Raw genomic sequence first — 18410 nt, forward strand, 5'->3', positions numbered from 1 at the left:
GGTTACCTGGAGATGCCAGGAGCTGAATCTGAGGCCTTCTGCATGCAGAGCATGTATTCTGAGCTACAGCTCTGCTCACCTCCTCCTGCACCACCAGCCCTGCTCGCCTTCAAAACCCATGCCCTCATGCATTGTAAATACCACAGGACCACTTTTCTCATATGGCTCCTCAGAATACAGAGTAAATGTTGATGGGGATTCCCTCCCCCCTCCCCACATTTCTGCAGCTTGTCTCTGCTACAAAAGTGTAGGGTGTCACCCGAACGACCAGATTTTATAGTGCACAAAAAAGGAAAGACAAAAGGCACGGGCAGCAAACAATGCGGGTGGCAGTTAATATGCCAATGACTATGTATGGGCTGGCTTCACAATGACTTGAAACGTAGGCAATGAACTCCGTTCCCTCCCTCCTTGCAGCGTATCATAGCAACTGTGCTGCTGCAAAGGCTATTTTAAGAACAGTAACTTTTCTCCGAACGTGATTACGAGGCAGAGTGGGCGAGCTCAGCCTATAAAAATGTTGCACTGGGAGCTCTGCAGCATGCAGACTAGGTTTCCCCATGTCCTCAGATTGCAAGCAGTGTGAAATGCTGGGTCTGAGTGCCCTTGATGAAATGGAGGGGGGGAAGAGTTGGGCCCCATAGAAAGTCCTTTCAATCACTGCTCCAGAAACTTGTAATGAAGTAGTAACAAGGATAAGCCGGTCTTGTCATCAGCTTCTGATGAAGAGTGTCTCAAATGGAGGGATGTGAATTCTCTGGCCAGAGATCATTCCAGGTTCCTCACCCATGTTCCTCTTCCAGTAATTGCTTTGGTTTGGATTATAGTGCTGAGCCTATTATTTCTGAGGCAGAGAGGTTGAAGGAAGACCAGGAGTATCTGTCTCAGTAAGGAAAACATGGCAACGCTCTGGCTTGGAGCAGGAAATAATGAAGGATTCTCAACCCTCAGTATATTGTTTACACTGGCCTAATAGATTCCACCCCCCCTATCTTCTGAATTATTTGGGATCCTATTGTGTCACATCAACACACAGCAAAGGTGATTTTTTAAAATGTGACTCCCACGTAAGCTTGTGCATGGGAAACACAGGTATTGAAAACAGAAGTATATATATTTCCTTCTGGCTTCTGAAAATGGATCCAGGCTGGGTTTATCCCCCCCCCCCTTTTAAAGAAAATTCAAATTGTGTACACATTTTATATAATTTAAATTATACATAGGAAAATGTCAGTGGCTGATTTGAATGAATACTATAGACCTGCTCTCACATCAGAACTGCATATATCCTCATAGGTTGTTTTTTTCTCCATGGCTTCACATTTTACGTTTTTTTGGAGGGAACCCTCTTCTCTGAGTTTGCAATACATGTGTCATGTCTGACAATCACATACAGTGAGTTTTTTAAACAACAACAACACAGTTTCCAGAGAAATAGCCTATATTGGTCTCTTCCAGCAAAACAACAAAGGGTCTTGTGACACTTTAAAGACTAATACATTTAGCATAGCATAATCATTTGAGGAGTACAACCCATTTCATCAGAGGCATTGAATGAGCTGTCAGGTAACATATGAGGATGTCACTCCTTGCATCTGCTGATGGGGACTATGGTCAACAAAAGCTTATGCCATAATAAATTTGTTAGCCTTTAAAGTGCCACAGGACTCTTTGTGGGATTTTGGTCTGTGTACAGTATACTCAACGTACATATACTGGAAAGGTGTGTCTGATAGCTACATTCTAACATGTGCACAGAGAAGGCAAATCTTATTTGTTTCATGTGTTGCATGCTAATACCTACACAAGTTTGCCTTCCGTGAATACATTTTGTAGCACATGCTGCAGCCTGCATCCTGTTGTATTTTCACTCTTAGGGAACTGTCCCTGGTGCTGATTTCTCATTTGCTTTTTAGCAAATTCCCTAATCGCCCATATGGTTCCGTATACTGTAATCATATGAACCATGTTGATAGTAAACTAATAAAAAGCAAGCAAAAACACACACACACAAACCCATGGAGTTGGGTTAAATTGTTTGGGAGAGTAGGGATATATCTACATGCACTAATAAGGGAAAGCATACAGCCTTGAGCTGTTTTGGTTTGCTCTGTCCTTGCCACCTCCCTTATCGGGTGCTTCAACTTCTTTGTGATCAAAAGCATCCTATGGTCTCCTCTAGTGGTCTGTAATGGAAAGAAAGAAATTCAACTTCCATGACGCAGCTTACTTCACTCCAGCTGCCATGAAAGAGGCAAGCAGAGTTCAAGTAGTCGCTTTAAAGCGTACAGGAAATGCATTCAACAAGGCCATTCTCATTCCTAAGATGAGGAAATATCTTAGAAACTCAGTTAATTTCAACCTAGCAAAATGCCCATCAAATGCCATTAGATCAGGTAGAGTACGCAGGGAGGGCTTGTATGCTGCAAGGAAGCCAGGGAGATACAGTGTACTTCTGTACGCTCTGCATACACAAAGTCAACATTCATTCTTCCTCCAGTCCTTGCCAGTGAGGGATGGGCCACTTATGTTCAGGGATACATTTCACCTGTACCGCAATGGCGCCTCCAAATGATGTGGGTTCTGTTCTCACTATATATGCAAGAAAGTAAACTGGCGGATCTAGGATGAGAGCTGGTCCTGCCATGTGGATTAGACAAATTCATGAAAGGTAAGATTATCACTGGCTGCTGGCCACAAGAGCTATGTTCTATGTCCACTGTCAGAGGAAGTGTGCCTCTGAATGCCAGTTGCTGGGAGTCACAAGTAGGGTGAGTGCTATTGCACTTAGGTCTTGCTTGTGAGCTTCCCATAGTAATCTGGCTGCCCGTCATGAGAACAGGATGCTGAACTGCATGGGCCTTTGGCTTGATCCATCAGGGTTGTTATGTTCTTACATCAGGATGAAATAACATGCTTCAGGCAGCACCATGTGGAGGAGGGGGAGAGATGAAGACAGGACTTGGTGACTGAATGGTCAGCACGTTGGCCCTAGCCTAGCACCATTTAGGATCCACTGAAGGCAGGAAAATCATGTCTCGGGCCTTCAAAGTTTTGGGCCTATGCTTAAAGTGGGGACTAAGCCTGTTTCTGTGCTTGGTGACCCCAGGTAATGAGAATTAACTCTGTTCCTAACTGCATAGTCCAATCTCACTATCTGTATAGCATAACCTTGAACTCTACTAGCATGCGAAGAAATACTGGAATGTCTGTCTATTATCTCCCTGTCTTTATCCCTTCCCTCCAAACATTGCACCTCTACCACACATGGATAAGCATTTGTATCTTATGTAGAACACCGCCAGCACTTATTTAAAGACATCGTGTATATATCTAGTCCGCATGCTTCTACGGCAGTCCATCCCATAGCACTACTATGGAGGCAGTGCACTGCATCATTTATTGGTTTGTTTTGAGCACATGCATATAGCACCCTTAAAACAAGGGTTCCCAGTCTGGTTTTCTGAGAACCATCCGATGAGGCCCTCCTTTGACTCAGAACCGTAGCATGGGAAGTGGGCATCAGAAAATCCTCAATGGTTTAACTAATGAGAGAATGTCATGGTGTCCTAGATTCTGAAAGCAAAGCAGCAACTGGTGCCACCAGAGCAATGCTGAGTGACCCTTCATCCCCCACATGCCAGGCACTTACCTCAGAAGAGACGCGGCAGGAACATATATCAGCCACAACCAATGCCACCTCACTTGGCGAGGAGCTGCATTCGGAAGAGCTGAGAGAAGATTCAGGTATTGCCTTTGCAACGGTATTGGCCTTCTTTCCATTCCGCTGAGCTGCAATCGAGTCAGTTTGATGCCACAGTAGGATGTAGTGTCGGGCTGGCCCTATTCTTCTTCCCTAGACCAGAAGCATTCAACCATTTTACTGAGAGCAACTATGAATGAAACTGGATGTAACTGGAGGTAGCATGTTGTCCAGCTCAGGCCCTCTCTGTACTACATGTTAAAAGCAGAATCGTGCCACATGGCTTTCCCCAAGGAATGATGAGAAGTGTAGTTTGTTAAGGGTGCTCAGAGTTGTAAGGAGACCCCCTATTCCCCTCAAATTCTTTGATTCCCAGAGTTCCCTGTGAAGAGGGATCAATTGTTAAACCACTCTGGGACTTGCAGCTCTGTGATGGAAATAGGGGTCTTCTAACATCTCTCGGCACCCTATTGTTCTCAGGAATCTTTAGGGGAAATCATGACCATTCATGGTGCTGTTTTAAATATAGAGTGCATATGGGACCTCAGTTTAGTTATAACAGATTTTCCCATGGATTGGACTAGATCAGGGATGTTAAACCTGTACCTCTGGCTGGAACTCATGGAGTCCAATAACATATGGAAAGCCACAGCTTCTCCACCTCTGAACTAGATGTGCCACTATTTCATTCTCTTATAATTTTCTGTTTTTGGAGTTAGGGCTACCCGTTGGAGCCTCCTTTAAATTGTTCCAGTTCACAGCATTCACACAAAGATTAAGCCTCATATGATGCTCTCAGGAGTGTCTTTTCCTAGTTGCAGCTAGTAAGCCAACTGTGGCCATTCTCAGAGAGGCCTGATTATTCCGGTGTGTTCCATGTGCATGTTCCATTGTTCCATGTACCTTTGCACCAGGTCTGGAAGCTCTAGCTGGGGCAAAATGCTGGGGCTGGACTGTTGATGAAGACAGACTGGTGCCATCACATAGCACCAGTGCTCAAAAGCTTGCCCTGGCAGCCCATATATAACCAGGACAGATTCAAGGTTCTAGCATTAATTTACAATTTGGGTTCTGGATAACTTAAGGACCATCTGATCTCTTATATCCCAACCGAATCACTGAGATCTTTGGAGGAGTCTATATTGGTGGTCCCCCATGAGTCAGCTGCATAGAAATGTCTCTAATAAGTAAATAAAGCAGGCTTTGGTAACCCAGTAAGGTGGAACAGCTCAGCTCCAGTGAAAGAGTGCAGGTAGCAGAACAAATAATTTATTTTAGGCATATTTATTGGCATGAAGAAAGCCACACAATCAATTCTACTAACTACTACAAGGAAACAACTTCCATGTGGAGTGATTTAACATGTTGGTTATAATGCATAAACTGATTCTCAGAGATATGAAAAAGACTGTTTATAACCACTTAAAGGCAAAAGGAAACAAGTCAGAGTTGACAAACAGCTTTTATCTTCCTCAGTGCTGGGTTGTTGTCATTTATAGAATTTATTTTATTTACTTCCATCATTTCTAGGCCACCCGTGGGCCAAAGCCCCCTGGGCATTCTGCAAAAATCAATAAAAACACAAAGGCAATGCAATCTGTAAAATGATCTCTGCAGAAGCACCACAAAAACACAGAACTGAGATAAAACATGAAGAAAAGCAATGCAGAAACGGGCTAGCATAATATATAGAGGCCAACCTAAAATAAACCAAAGAGAAGGAAATTTATGCTGAAATCTAAATACACTACAACATACTGAAGTTAAATGGCCTGGGAAACAAAGAAGTCTCAACCTGGTGCCAAAGGCATCATAATTTAGGCACCAGGTGAGCATCTCCAGGGAGGGCATTTCACAGTCAGGGTGCCCCCACTGAGAAGGCCTATTTACCGTATATGCTACCTTGGGGTCCAATAAAACAGTTGAAGTGTTGTCAATGGGGGAGACCAAACCAAACTGAAAGCTAAGAAAAAGGAGAAAACCTTATTAGCTCACCTAAAGCTTGAAAGGAAGGGAGCCAGTGGGTAGCCATGCCACCTAACAAGATGGGTGTTTGAGGTCTTGTGAGATCTCTTCCCCCTCCAGTTTAATCGGACACATCCAGGATCAGAAGCAGGATTGCTTCAGGCATGGCCAATCTGGCTGTTGGACAGAGTGAGGTGGCTGACTCAGATGACAGATGCTGAAAGGTGAGGAACAGGCTAAACTGTGGGTGCCATGCCGTATTCCTGTTGCCCCTAAGCTATTCTGTCCTTATATGCAGTGGGGGGACACTGTCCTATCCATTGTGTTAAACAAGATTTTGGTCAGGCCATCTGTTGGAATGGTAGCAGGAGGTCCCACCTTGTCCTTTGCCACAAGCAGGAGAATGAATTGGGCTGGTCCTAGACAAGTCCTGAAGATAATTTGGCTCCCAAGACAGAAGAATTATTCACCCAGCTGAGCCTAAAATGGATGCCTTCTGCAGGAAGCATCGTTGTTTCGTAGGAATTCCTGAGCACAGCATCCACAGTTGGTCAAAGTGGAGGAGGTTTTGCAGCACACTGGAGGCAGGCAAAGAGGATGGTCAAGCAGAAATAGCTGCACAGGTTTTTCTTATCAAAGAGCAGCTTACTTCCTTGATGGAGCAAGGACCTGATCAGACAGCAGAAGCAATGGAGAGTAATGAAATGAAAGGAGAAGGAGCTCCAGAATAAAAATAATTGAGCTACAGAACAGCTTATGCAGGAACAACCCACATTTGGGGTGGAGGAGGATAGAGGATCTGGAATAGGTAGAGGAGTCTGATCTTGAAAAGGTTTTTAGAATAACAACTACTGGAAAACTTGGTACAGTAGGTTACATTCCAGCCATGCAAAAGCCAGAGGTTTCTGAAGGAACGTCTCCACCCCCATCGTTCTGCCTGGACACTGAGGTCCAGCGCCGTGGGCCTTCTGGCAGTTCGCTCATGGTGAGAAGTGAGGTTACAGGGAACCAGACAGAGGGCCTTCTCGGTAGTGGTGCTCGCCCTGTGGAACGCCCTCCCACCAGATGTCAAAGACTACCTGACATTTAGAAGACATCTGAAGGCAGCCCTGTTCAGGGAAGTTTTTAATGTGTGACATTTTAATGTATTTTTAATCTTTGTTGGAAGCCGCCCAGAGTGTCTGGGGAAACCCAGCCAGATGGGTGGGGTACAAATAAATTATTATTATTATTATTATTATTATTATTATTATTATTATTATTATTATTTACACACTCATGTGTCACATATCTTCACCCTCTTATCCTCTTACTAGGCAAGTGAAAGGCTCTACGGCAAGTTCAAGGACATATTCCAGCTAGTCCAAAGTACTCAAGGAAAGGTGTGGCCTGCAGAGGACTCAAAGGGCTCCCATCCATGCTCTACAGAGACTTCAAAATAGACGGCAAAGTTTCATTCGATTGCCAAGTCTCTGAGAGGCTGATTTGACTTTCCCTGCAATTGCAAACTCTGATAAGCCTGGGCTTCTGCTTTTGCAGAGCTTTCTAATCACTTTCAATCACACTTCCAGACCTTTGCACCAATCCTGCAAAGGTCTGCAGGGCAGCCAGTACGCCCAAGGGTCCCTGGTTTGACCCTTTGTGTTTTCAGTTGAATGCTTAGTTGTGTAACTAGCTTTATAAGTTGAGGATGCTCTCAGTGAGTGCTGATGGAGAGAGGTTAATACTTCATCAAGCCATTACATATTGCCTCAATGACTGGAGAAGTTTTTCCACTTAGACCTAGCTCTGTTTTCTTGCAGCTGCATACCTACCGTGTTTCTCCTAAAATAAGACACGTCTTATATTTATTTTTCCTCCCAAAAAACACACCACGGCTTATTTTCAGGGGATGTCTTATTTTTTCGAGCGGGAGCTGGCAACCGCGCTACCGGCCGAGCAGGGAGGAAGCACACGTGCCCTCCCAGTGTTCCCCAAGGGATCTTGTGGGCCGATCACTCCGGACCCTCTTGGCTTTGGGGTCCTTCGCTCCCTTTCGCCGCCGTCCTCCCCGCCCCCGGGCGAGTGCCTGTCTCTCCCTAGGGAATGGCATCCACACGGCGCGCATTCCTGAGCCGGCGGAGGGGCTGCTGGGACTTGTTTTGGCTCAGAGGGCCAATTCCTCCATTCAAACGCCAGTGTGCAAATCTGCCCTTGCCTGCCTATAGCCCAGCCCCCTTTTGGCCTGGGACCAGGCTGGTGACTGGTGACTGCTCCCGCCAGGTGTGTGTGTGTGTGTGTGTGCAAGGGATGAGTAGGCGAGAGTATGCATGGGCGAGAGGCGGACCGGGTGCGGGGCTAAGACGGAGGAAGGCAAGGAGGGAGGAAAAGGGCGTGCGCGCGCCACCAAAAGACAAACAGAGCGGGGAAAGTGGACCAACTCCCCCAGCTGCTCCTTCCGGCTCGGGAGTTTGCTCCTTGGGATGCCCAATTCCGCCGTGGCAAGAGGCGGCTGCACGGGAGCCGCTTCGGGGAGCACAGCGCAGGGCGAAGAGCCTGGTGAGAGGCAGCTGCGGCTGCAGGTGAAGCCCGGGATCTGCGTGGGCGACTGGGGACAAGCGCCCTGAGCGCTGTGGTGGTAGCGAAGAGCCGCCCGATCAGCCCGCCTCTCAGCTGATCGGGCGCCTCTTCGCCACCGCCGCAGCTCTCAGGGCGTTCGCCCCCAGTCGCCCACGCAGATCCCGGGCTTCACCTGCAGCCGCAGCTGCCTCTCACCAGGCTCTTCGCGCTGCGCTGCGCTCCCCGAAGCGGCTCCCACCCCCGCAAAACACAGTGAGGCGGCCGCGGGGGAAGTGCCGAGAGCGCCCAGGAGCGCAGCTGCAGCGACGGTAATCCCAGGGGCTGCGGAGGTGGCTGTGGGCACGCGCCAAGCCCCAAAGCACGGCGGCGGCGGTGGAGACGGACACTGCGAGTGGCATGAAAAGAAGGTCGCCAGCAAGCGTGCTGTTGCCTCTTGCCGGCTCTTCCAAAGGCGCTTAAATGCCTTCCTTTCCTTGCCAGACCTGCTCCCCCCCGGCTTATTTTTGGGGTATGTCTTATATTTATTCTACTCATGAAAAGCCTGCCATGGCTTATTTTTAAGGCCCGTCTTATTTTAGGAGAAACACTGTATATTTGGTAGTCCACCAGAGCTGTTTGAGTTTTGTTTTTAATTTCATCATTAAGTCCATTGCACTCCCCCCGACTTGCATTTACTGTACTTCTTCACATGTATCTTTAATAAAGCTCAGTAGCTGAATTAGTGGAAGTAGTTACATCGGGGGGTTTGACTAGATGACCCTCAGGGTCCCTTCCAACTCTACAATTCTATAATTTCTGGCTTTTGATTTTGAGGTGGGACTTAAGAGAGTGAGAGAGAATTGGCACATTTAAGGATGGACTAAATGGGCACATTTAGGGATGGATTTTGTTCAATCCACTTTTTTTTTTAAAAGGAAGTTGAACTAATTCACACCTCTCAGATGGTTCTGAGAGGATCGGAACATACAGTATTTTTCTGGATATAAGACTAGGGTTTTTATTTTACTTTAAAATAAGGTTAAAAATCTGGGGGGCATCTTATACACGGATAGTCCATATGCCCATTTTCTAAATTTGGGGTCCCCAAAAGTAGGGGGTGTCTTATACATGGGGGCGTCTTATACATGGAAAAATATGGTAATTACCCTTCAGATTTCGCAGTTCTCTTTATTTTGCGGTGTAGTTCTCCACTTCAAAATGTATAGAAGATACCAAAATAATAGAATCATAGAATTGTTGAGTCGGATATGGAAAAGACTGGTCCGTTCTTCCCCAATGCTGCCCTGCCATGCAGGAGATCTGAGAGAACATGCTGGGCATTGTGGACAGGAAGGGGCCATGGGCAGTGCTAGTTAAATGACATATTCAGCTGAAGGTAGTGAAGATGGAGAAATAAATATTAGGGTACATGGGACTTAAGGGATACCGTGGCAAGGTGACAGAGGGTTTCATAGGACTAGATCAGAAGCCAGTGTAGGGAATTAAGGGTCTGATTTAAAGCCAGCTGCCCAGTCGGCAGAGCATGAGTCTCTTAATCTCAGGGTCGTGGGTTTGAGCCCCACATTGGGCAAAAGATTCCTGCATGGCAGGGGTAGATGTCCCTTCCAACTCTACGATTCTATGAGTGGCAAGAAAGGTGAATGAGTTTGGCAACAGAGTTCTGAACAGAGGTGAGATTTTTTTAAAAATCCTGGTTATCATCAAAAGAGGGAAGTGTTCTTCCAAAGGCGTTGGCTGCCCAAATGCAGTGTTTCTTTTGGATTCAGACAGGCAATGAAGACCACCCAAGCTGCTCTGTTTTATATACAGGATGTGGAAAATAAAGAACAAAGCAAGAGGAAACAGGTGTTCTCTTATGAAGCCACTTGTTGCTAGAGATTCCTTTCCCCTCTTGGGCAGGCAATAGGTCAAACTCTTCCTAGGCCATCTTGGTGCAAACCTTGCTGTTGACACCATGTGCTGCCCCCAACTCCTGTAAGGAGTCTGACCCATGAGATGATGTCTGTTGTCTCTTGCATTGTTCTTTATTACCCTCACCCTGTAAACAAAGCCTGCTAGAGAGCAACTTTGATGGGCCCCCATTGCCCATCCGAACCTTAAAGAACCACTGCCTTAGGCAACTGGGACCTTTGCTGTAACAGGAAAGGCAATTAATTGCTCAGCTGGAGCAAGCCCTCTTACAACTGGATGGGCTGTTTGGCATATTTGTCTGAAATGCAGACTATAAAGAATTTATGCAGAGAGCTGTACATTGCACAAAGCCAGGGCATTCTCCCTTCAGAAATAATGCATATGTTTCACAGCATGTTGCCCCTAAAGGCAGATACATTATGATTAAGCATCAAATATTTATGTAGGAATAGGCATGCTGCATTGTAACAATGGTGATAGAAATGCACATTTTGCTTTTGGGGGGAGGCAGAGAAAATTTACAAGTATTCAGAAAGATTTGCATGAATGGCCAGTCGGAAAGGATTTTGAGAAACGGCGGGTTGCAAGTAGCTTTTACAGCACATTGGTAATATTTTTCCCTTCAGAGAATACAATGTGCATTCCTTTAATTCAGTTTGCTCCCTCCTTCTGCTGCCCTCTACTGTCTGAAACAGCAGGCTTATGAATCGCTTTAATTCTGCATTCCTTGGTTTCATTTTATCATGCACTATTCAGCACATTCCCATAGACACACTGCAAGTTAAAGGTAAAGGTAAAGGGACCCCTGACCATTAGCTCCGGTTGTGACCGACTCTGGGGTTGCGGCGCTCATCTTGCGTTACTGGCCGAGGGAGCCGGCGTACAGCTTCCAGGTCATGTGGCCTTCATGACAAAGCCGTGTCTGGCGACCCAGAGCAGCACACGGAAACACCGTTTACCTTCCTGCTGTAGCAGTACCTATTTATCTACTTGCACTTTGACATGCTTTTGAACTGCTAGGTTGGCAGGAGCTGGGACCGAGCAACGGGAGCTCACCCCGTCGCAGGGATTCGAACCGGCGACCTTCTGATTGGCAAGCCCTAGGCTCAGTGGCTTAACCCACAGCACCACCCGTGTCCCTGCACTGCAAGTTACCCACCACCAAAATTGATAGGACTCATCTGCCACGACTATGCTGCCATTGAAATAAAAAGGGGACTAGGAAGCAATGGCTTATATCCTAGTAAGAGCATAAGTAGAACTCTGCTGGAATAGGCCAAAAGCCCATCTAGTTAGTGCGGCATCCTGTTCTCCAAGTGGCCAATCAGGTGCCCATGGGAAGCGTACTTCCAGCACCTGCAATTCCCAGCAGCTAATATTCAGAAGCATTCTGCCCAGGGCTGGATTTAGGTTTGAAGAGGCCCTAAGCTACTGAAGATAATGGGGCCCTTTATATGCCCAGCTGTCCTTTGTCAACAAACTGTTGCTGTTTTTGTGTGTTGAATATATGTTATACAGTCGTACCTTGGGTTACGAACACCTCGGGTTACGAACTCCGCAAACCCGGAAGTATTTTCACTGCGCGCGCGTTCTGCACATGCGCAAAGTGCAGAAATTGCATAAATTGCGCTTTGCGCATGCACAAAGTGGCACTTCGTGTTACGACCATTTCGGGTTACGAACTGCGTCCCAGAACGGATCGTGTTCGTAACCCGAGGTACCACTGTATGGTAATTTGTGGACCTAATAGGTACTGAAAGCCATTTGCACATGTAGAATGTGGGCACCCTATATATAGAAATGAGCAAACCAGTGCTATTTTAGGGAGCAGGCTAGCAGGCGGGGTCCATTACTTACATCATAGGAGCCTACACAAAAAACAAAACAAAACACTGTTGCTGTATGTAGGTTTTATTTTATTTGTTTTTAGCTTATATCTTGGAAATGTATATCTAGGGGTTTTTTTCCTCTAATTTTTTTGGCGCCCCCCAAGAGAGTGGGGCCCTAAGCTATAGCTTGTTTAGCTTATATGTAAATCCAGCACTGATTGTGCCTCTCCAGCTGTGGCGATGCAACACAGCCATCACGACTAGTAGCCATTGACAGCTATGTTCTGCCGTCAGTATTCTATTTCTTTCAGTGAGACCAAGGCTGAATTCTCACACTCTTGAAGGACTCCCGACTGAACTCAATAGGGCTTATTTCTGAGTGGGCATGGCTATGATTGCACAGTTACTTACTGTATGTCTAATGTTAGCAGGATGGTAACCTTTATTGTGAAGTGTGTCGGAATTGTAACACTTGTAACGATGAAGGTGGCTTTTTAAATCATTATATATGTCATCCCAGTAATATAGAATCATAGAATCATAGAGTTGGAAGAGACCACAAGGGCCATCCAGTCCAACCCCCTGCCAAGCAGGAAACACCATCAAAGCATTCTTGACATATGCCTGTCAAGCCTCTGCTTAAAGACCTCCAAAGAAGGAGACTCCACCACACTCCTTGGTAGCAAATTCCACTGCCAAACAGCTCTTACTGTCAGGAAGTTCTTCCTAATGTTTAGGTGGAATCTTCTTTCTTGAAGTTTGAATCCATTGCTCCGTGTCCGCTTCTCTGGAGCAGCAGAAAACAATCTTTCTCCCTCCTCTATATGACACATCCTTTTATATATTTGAACATGGCTATCATATCACTCCTTAACCTTCTCTTCTCCAGGCTAAACATACCCAGCTCCCTAAGCCGTTCCTCATAAGGCATCGTTTCCAGGCCTTTAACCATTTTGGTTGCCCTCTTCTGGACACGTTCAAGCTTGTCAGTATCCTTCTTGAACTGTGGTGCCCAGAACTGGACACAGTACTCCAGGTGAGGTCTGACCAGAGCAGAATACAGTGGTGCTATTACTTCCCTTGATCTAGATGCTATACTCCTATTGATGCAGCCCATAATTGCATTGGCTTTTTTAGCTGCTGCATCACACTGCTGACTCATGTCAAGTTTGTGGTCTACCAAGACGCCTAGATCCTTTTCACATGTACTGCTATCAAGCCAGGTGTCTCCCATCCTGTATTTGTGCCTTTCATTATTATTATTTGTCCAAGTGTAGTACTTTTCATTTCTCCTTGTTAAAATTCATCTTGTTTGCTTTGGCCCAGTTCTCTAATCTGTTAAGGTCATTTTGAAGTGTGATCCTGTCCTCTGGGGTATTAGCCACCCCTCCCAATTTGGTGTCATCTGCAAACTATGAGGTAGGGTGATCCCGTTTTGCTGAAAGAAAATGAGTGTTAAGGGTGCTGAGAGTTGTTAGGAGACACACCCCTCCACTCACAGAGCTACACTTTCCAGAAACTTTAACAAACTCATTATTCCCAGGATTCTTTGGGAGAAGCCATGGCTGTTAGAGTTGTATAATAGTGCTTTAAATATATGGTAACAGATGTAGCCCAAACTGCCCACACTAAGGAATCTGGCAGCTTTCTATCAGGTAGAGCACAGGATCATCTCTTTAATTTCCAAGGAGCATTCTGTCCTGGTTAAATCAATCTATATTTCCCTCTTCTGAATGACATCTCCAGATGTCTAGGAAGCAAGAAACCAGAGAACAATCTGCGGGTTTGGGGATCAATGGCGTTTGTGATAGGAATATATTCTGCACTTCTTCATCAAGTGGTATTGTAGGAAAGTCAAATCCTTCATTAGCACTAAGGGGTCAAGCTTTCTTATATCTCCCTTGGCCTGCTGTTTAAATCTGTGACCTTTAAAATAGGCTTTTAAACACTTCAGACATATACTCTATATAGAGAATAATTTTAAAAAAAATATTTATGCAAACAAGTTCAAAGCCTCAGTGCTTCATTAAAGGTGTAAGAGGTTTCCCTCTCCCACCCCCACCAATTTCAAAACAGTATCTTGCAATAAAATCAGTTTCAGTAACCCATAAAGGAGCACTCGAAACATCAGCAGCAAGAACAGCTCCATCTAATACGACAGGGAGTCATAAGCAAAAAGGCCCTCTCCCTTGTTGCCACCTTCTGAACTGAGGAAAGTCTCAGATGAAGATTGAAGGGTCTGGGCAGGTTGGAGGAAACACTCGTAAAGATATTGGGGTCTTTGAGCTGTAAAGGCCTTTATGGGTTTAAATCAGCCCAGAACCAGTGTCATTTTCAGCCTGTTGGCATCAGGTGGCCACAGTCTGGACTAGCTGCAGTTTCCAAACTGTCTTCAAGGGCAGTCCCAGGCAAAGTGCAGGGCAGGAATTTAATCTTGAGGTCACCAGAGCATAGATTACTGTAGCCAGGTTAGCCCTGCCAGAAAGGGTCATAATGGGGCCACCAGCTAAGGCAGTGGAAGGCATGCCACAGAGACCACCTCAAACTGCAAACCCACCTAGAACAGGTTGCACGCAACTCAGCCAACCATAAGAGCATAGAACTAACAGCGTAGAATCAGAGATTTGCAGATGACCCGAAGCCCAGCCCCCTGCAATGCAGGGATCTCAGCTAAAGCATCCGTGACAAGTGGCCACCCAACCTCTGCTTAAAAACCTCCAAGGAAGGAGAGTCCACCACCTCCTGAGGGAGTCCGTTGCACTGTCAAACAGTAATGTCAGAAACTTCTTCCTGATATTTAGCCAGAATCCCAGTCTTGTCTTGAATAAATTTCAGTTTATTGGCTCTCATCCAATCCATAATCACAACCAGCCGCCAGTTCAGTACACAAAGCATTTCTGTACAGCAGCCTCCCCCAAAATGGTGCTTTGCCAGTGTTGTTGTACTACAACACCTATCATCCATGGCCATTGGTCATGATAGCTGGGGCTGATGGGAGCTGTAGTTGGAGGACATCCAGAGGGCACCAAGTTACGGAAGCCTTATGCGCTGTATTATGTTTTACGAAATATTCAAGTGCCGTTCACAAAAGCAAACCTTCCCAGCTGTCAAAAATTATTTAGACCTTCTGTGCATTTTGCATGTGTGCATCTTTGTGTGTGTTGTAAAGAAAAGCCGTTTGAGACTCTTGCTTTCCAACACAGTATGCAATTGTTTTCTTTCAGTCAGCCCAGCTACTTGTCATTTTCAGCAGTCCTCTTGGCTTCCTAGCCATGATTGACCATGTCCATTGTTTACATGTGCAAGGCAGCTTCTGTATCCCTTGCCCTCCCTCTCGTCTGTCCCTCCCTGTGCACTGCCATCCATCTTAATTTGATGTCCCACAAATCCTGCCACCTCTGATCCTGTCTCCTCAGCCAAGAAGACACCAGCTTCCTCAGATGAACGTGAAAATGCCAGCCTGCCAGCCTCTGAAGAGAATCCACAAGCCTTACTTCTTTCGGAATCTACGGAATCGCCCCAGAAGCAGATGGAAAGGAACTCAGCTCAGCTCCCCAGCCCTCCTCCATCACTTCCAGTTCCACCACCTAAGACTGTCTCCAAAGTCTCGAAGATTGTACCAGGTGAGCCTCATTCAGGACTTGTCTTTAGGGCCAAAATAGGAAGTTGCCAGACCATTCTAGCTGTATAATGTGAACACTGGCTAGCAGCAGCTCTCCAGGGTTTCCTGGAGCACTACTTGGGGATACAGGGGGTGAAGAACCTGAAAATGCAAAGCATGTGCTCTAAAACTGAGGTGCAACCCTTCCCTTAAAAGGCAGAACTCCAAAATTATGAGGGGTATTCAATATGACTTCAGAACACAAGAGCCATTGTAGTAGCACTGCAGAGTTGTGGAAATGACATGTTTGGTAGAAACTCATAGCTGCCAAGTTCTCCCTTTTTTAAAGGGAAATTCCCTTATGCTGAATAGGCTTCCTCGTGAGAAAAGGGAAAACTTGGCAGCTATGTAGAAACTTCATGTCTTTCCTGATCAGTAGTTCTGCTCCCAAATTGTCCTGCAATCTGATAGGTTGATATTCAGTGAAAAAGAATGGAGGCCAGAAGGTCTGGTGGTGATGGAGGAGAAAACTGCTCTTCCGATCCATGAGATGGAGGCTCAGCCTGTATAAAAATGATGGGATTCCACCCAACTCCTTCTTATAATTTGTAGGAGTGGTGAAAGTTCACATGTGAAAGTTCACATGTCGTGGGATTCTGTGTTTTCCAGCATTTAATAGGTAAGAAGCAAAAATTTGTGGTATCTGACTCTTGGCAATGGTTGACATTTCGTGTCTGATGCCTGCCAAGATCAAAATGATCAAGAAATATAGAAGGAAATATTTTGTGTTGCCAGCTTTGAATTCAGATGGGATATTCATAATGCAAAAGTGAATTTCAGTCCCGAATGTAATCGTAAAGGCCCTGTTCACATCAAATATTTTTAAAATACATTAAAATTATTGACAAAATCCAGAATTTTTTAAAACAAGTTTAACAAATATTAGTGAGCTTGGTTTTATGACAACTGGATACCCAAAATGGGGCTAATGAGGAACAAGAGGGGGAGATTAGCACTCTTGTGGGAACCCCAACTTTTGCAGAAGTTAAATAAACAATCTTTGAGGAGGGAAATGTACTCAAATCAGAGCTCATCAGTTCTATGGCCATATTTCTTGTACATAAATAATGGTGGAGATGATGGAGATGGTACCCTGCAGCTCTGTTAATGCTGGTTTCACTGGTTTCACCAAGGTTGATAGATGCTCAGCTGAAGCTGTTCATTCTCATTTGAATTTGAAGAACAGGAAGCATAAAGTAAAAGGGGGTGAATGAAGCCATTAGGGCTGGGCGATATATTATCCAAAACTGTCCAAGTCCATATCATGGTACCAGTTTCATAATTTTTGACCAGGGAATATATCGTGAATCATGCTGTGTGTGTGTGTGTGTGCGCGCGCGCACTGTGCAAAAGTCACAATGTGGGGAAAACTGTGAAGCCAGCCAATGTCTCTACATAGCTCCTTTCTAATTTCAGACATTGTGATATATTGCGATGTTGAAAACCAGATATCGCCCAGCCCTACAAGCCATAGGAGTTGCCACATCCCTGAAGGCAAGTGTGGCTAACCTGTGGCTCTCCAAATGGTTGGACGGGTGGTGCTGTGGTTTAAACCACAGAGCCTAGGGCTTGCCGATTAGAAGGTTGGTGGTTCAAATCCCTGCGATGGGGTGAGCTCCCATTGTTCGGTCCCAGCTCCTGCCAACCAGCAGTTCAAAAGCACGTCAAAGTGCAAGTAGATAAATAGGTACCGCTACAGTGGGAAGGTATACGGCGTTTCCATGCGCTGCTCTGGTTCGCCAGAAGCGGCTTAGTCATGAGCTGGCCACATGAGCTGGAAGCTGTCTGCGGACAAACGCCGGCTCCCTCAGCCTATAGAGCGAGATGAGCGCCACAACCCCAGAGTCATCCGCGACTGGACCTACCGGTCAGGGGGACCTTTACCTTTACCTTTACAGCTCCCATCATTCTTGACAATTGGCCATACATGTAAGGTAGAGTCCAACAACACCTGGTTTAGCCACCTCTGCCTTAAGCTACAAGGAAGGGACCCAGAGTAAACAAAGCACCTTGAAGGATGGGATAGCTTTTCTGATGGTCCCAATTGTCACGAGCCAGCACTGTAATAAGGGTGCATGGTTCACTCAACCTCCACCTTCAGCCATTTTAAGATACAGTGGTACCTCGGGTTACAAACGCTTCAGGTTACAAACGCTTCAGGTTACAGACTCTGCTAACCCGGAAGTAGTTCCTCGGGTTAAGTATGGTTTCAGGTTAAGAACAGAGCTCCGGAATGAATTAAGTTCTTAACCAGAGGTATCACTGTACTTGAAAAGTAAAATCCACATTAGGGGATGGTTCTTATTTCTTTCCCATCCACAGCACGCCTTCCAGTTTGGGAGCCTTTGGATTTAAATCCATGCTTGTGCCACTGGGTGGCGTTAAGTCATCAGCAGTAGCTGAAGTCAAGTCTATTGCAGCAATTATTTCAGTGGTTCTTTTTATAAACTGTGTGTGGGTTTGTTTTTGTTTTTAATGGAAATGCGCTTCATTGGGAAATCACCAACCAAGGTCCGTCCGTGGGTGAAATCCCAGTGCATAATCCATGCAGCTCCAAAGGCTGGTTTCCCACCCCACTTCAAGTTCAGACCTTGGCAGTCAGAAAAGTGTTCTTCAGGAAATGTTTAGAAATTGCTAAAATGTAATTGTTAGTGAACGGCAGTGGAAGGGAACCTGAGGGGGTCCTAATAGACAATGGGACTTGAAAAGGGAATATTTTTGTTTTCTGTTTTTTGTTTTTTGTCTTTTTTCTATTTTTCTATTTTGTTGTACTTTCTATGTG

General features: G+C 45.7%; 1 protein-coding gene across 1 annotated transcript in view; it reads left to right on the forward strand.

Annotated features, from left to right (window-relative positions):
• The window catches only part of PHACTR3 (phosphatase and actin regulator 3), a 195093-nt gene that overhangs the window by 94171 nt on the left and 82512 nt on the right, over nt 1–18410 (forward strand). Inside the window, exons 5-6 of the mRNA XM_035123018.2 lie at nt 3574–3747; nt 15384–15590. Coding sequence (XP_034978909.1) covers nt 3574–3747; nt 15384–15590 — 381 coding nt within the window. The remainder of the gene's footprint in view (nt 1–3573; nt 3748–15383; nt 15591–18410) is intronic.

The sequence above is a fragment of the Zootoca vivipara genome, chromosome 7, assembly GCF_963506605.1.
Source record: "Zootoca vivipara chromosome 7, rZooViv1.1, whole genome shotgun sequence".
Classification (NCBI taxonomy): domain Eukaryota; kingdom Metazoa; phylum Chordata; class Lepidosauria; order Squamata; family Lacertidae; genus Zootoca; species Zootoca vivipara.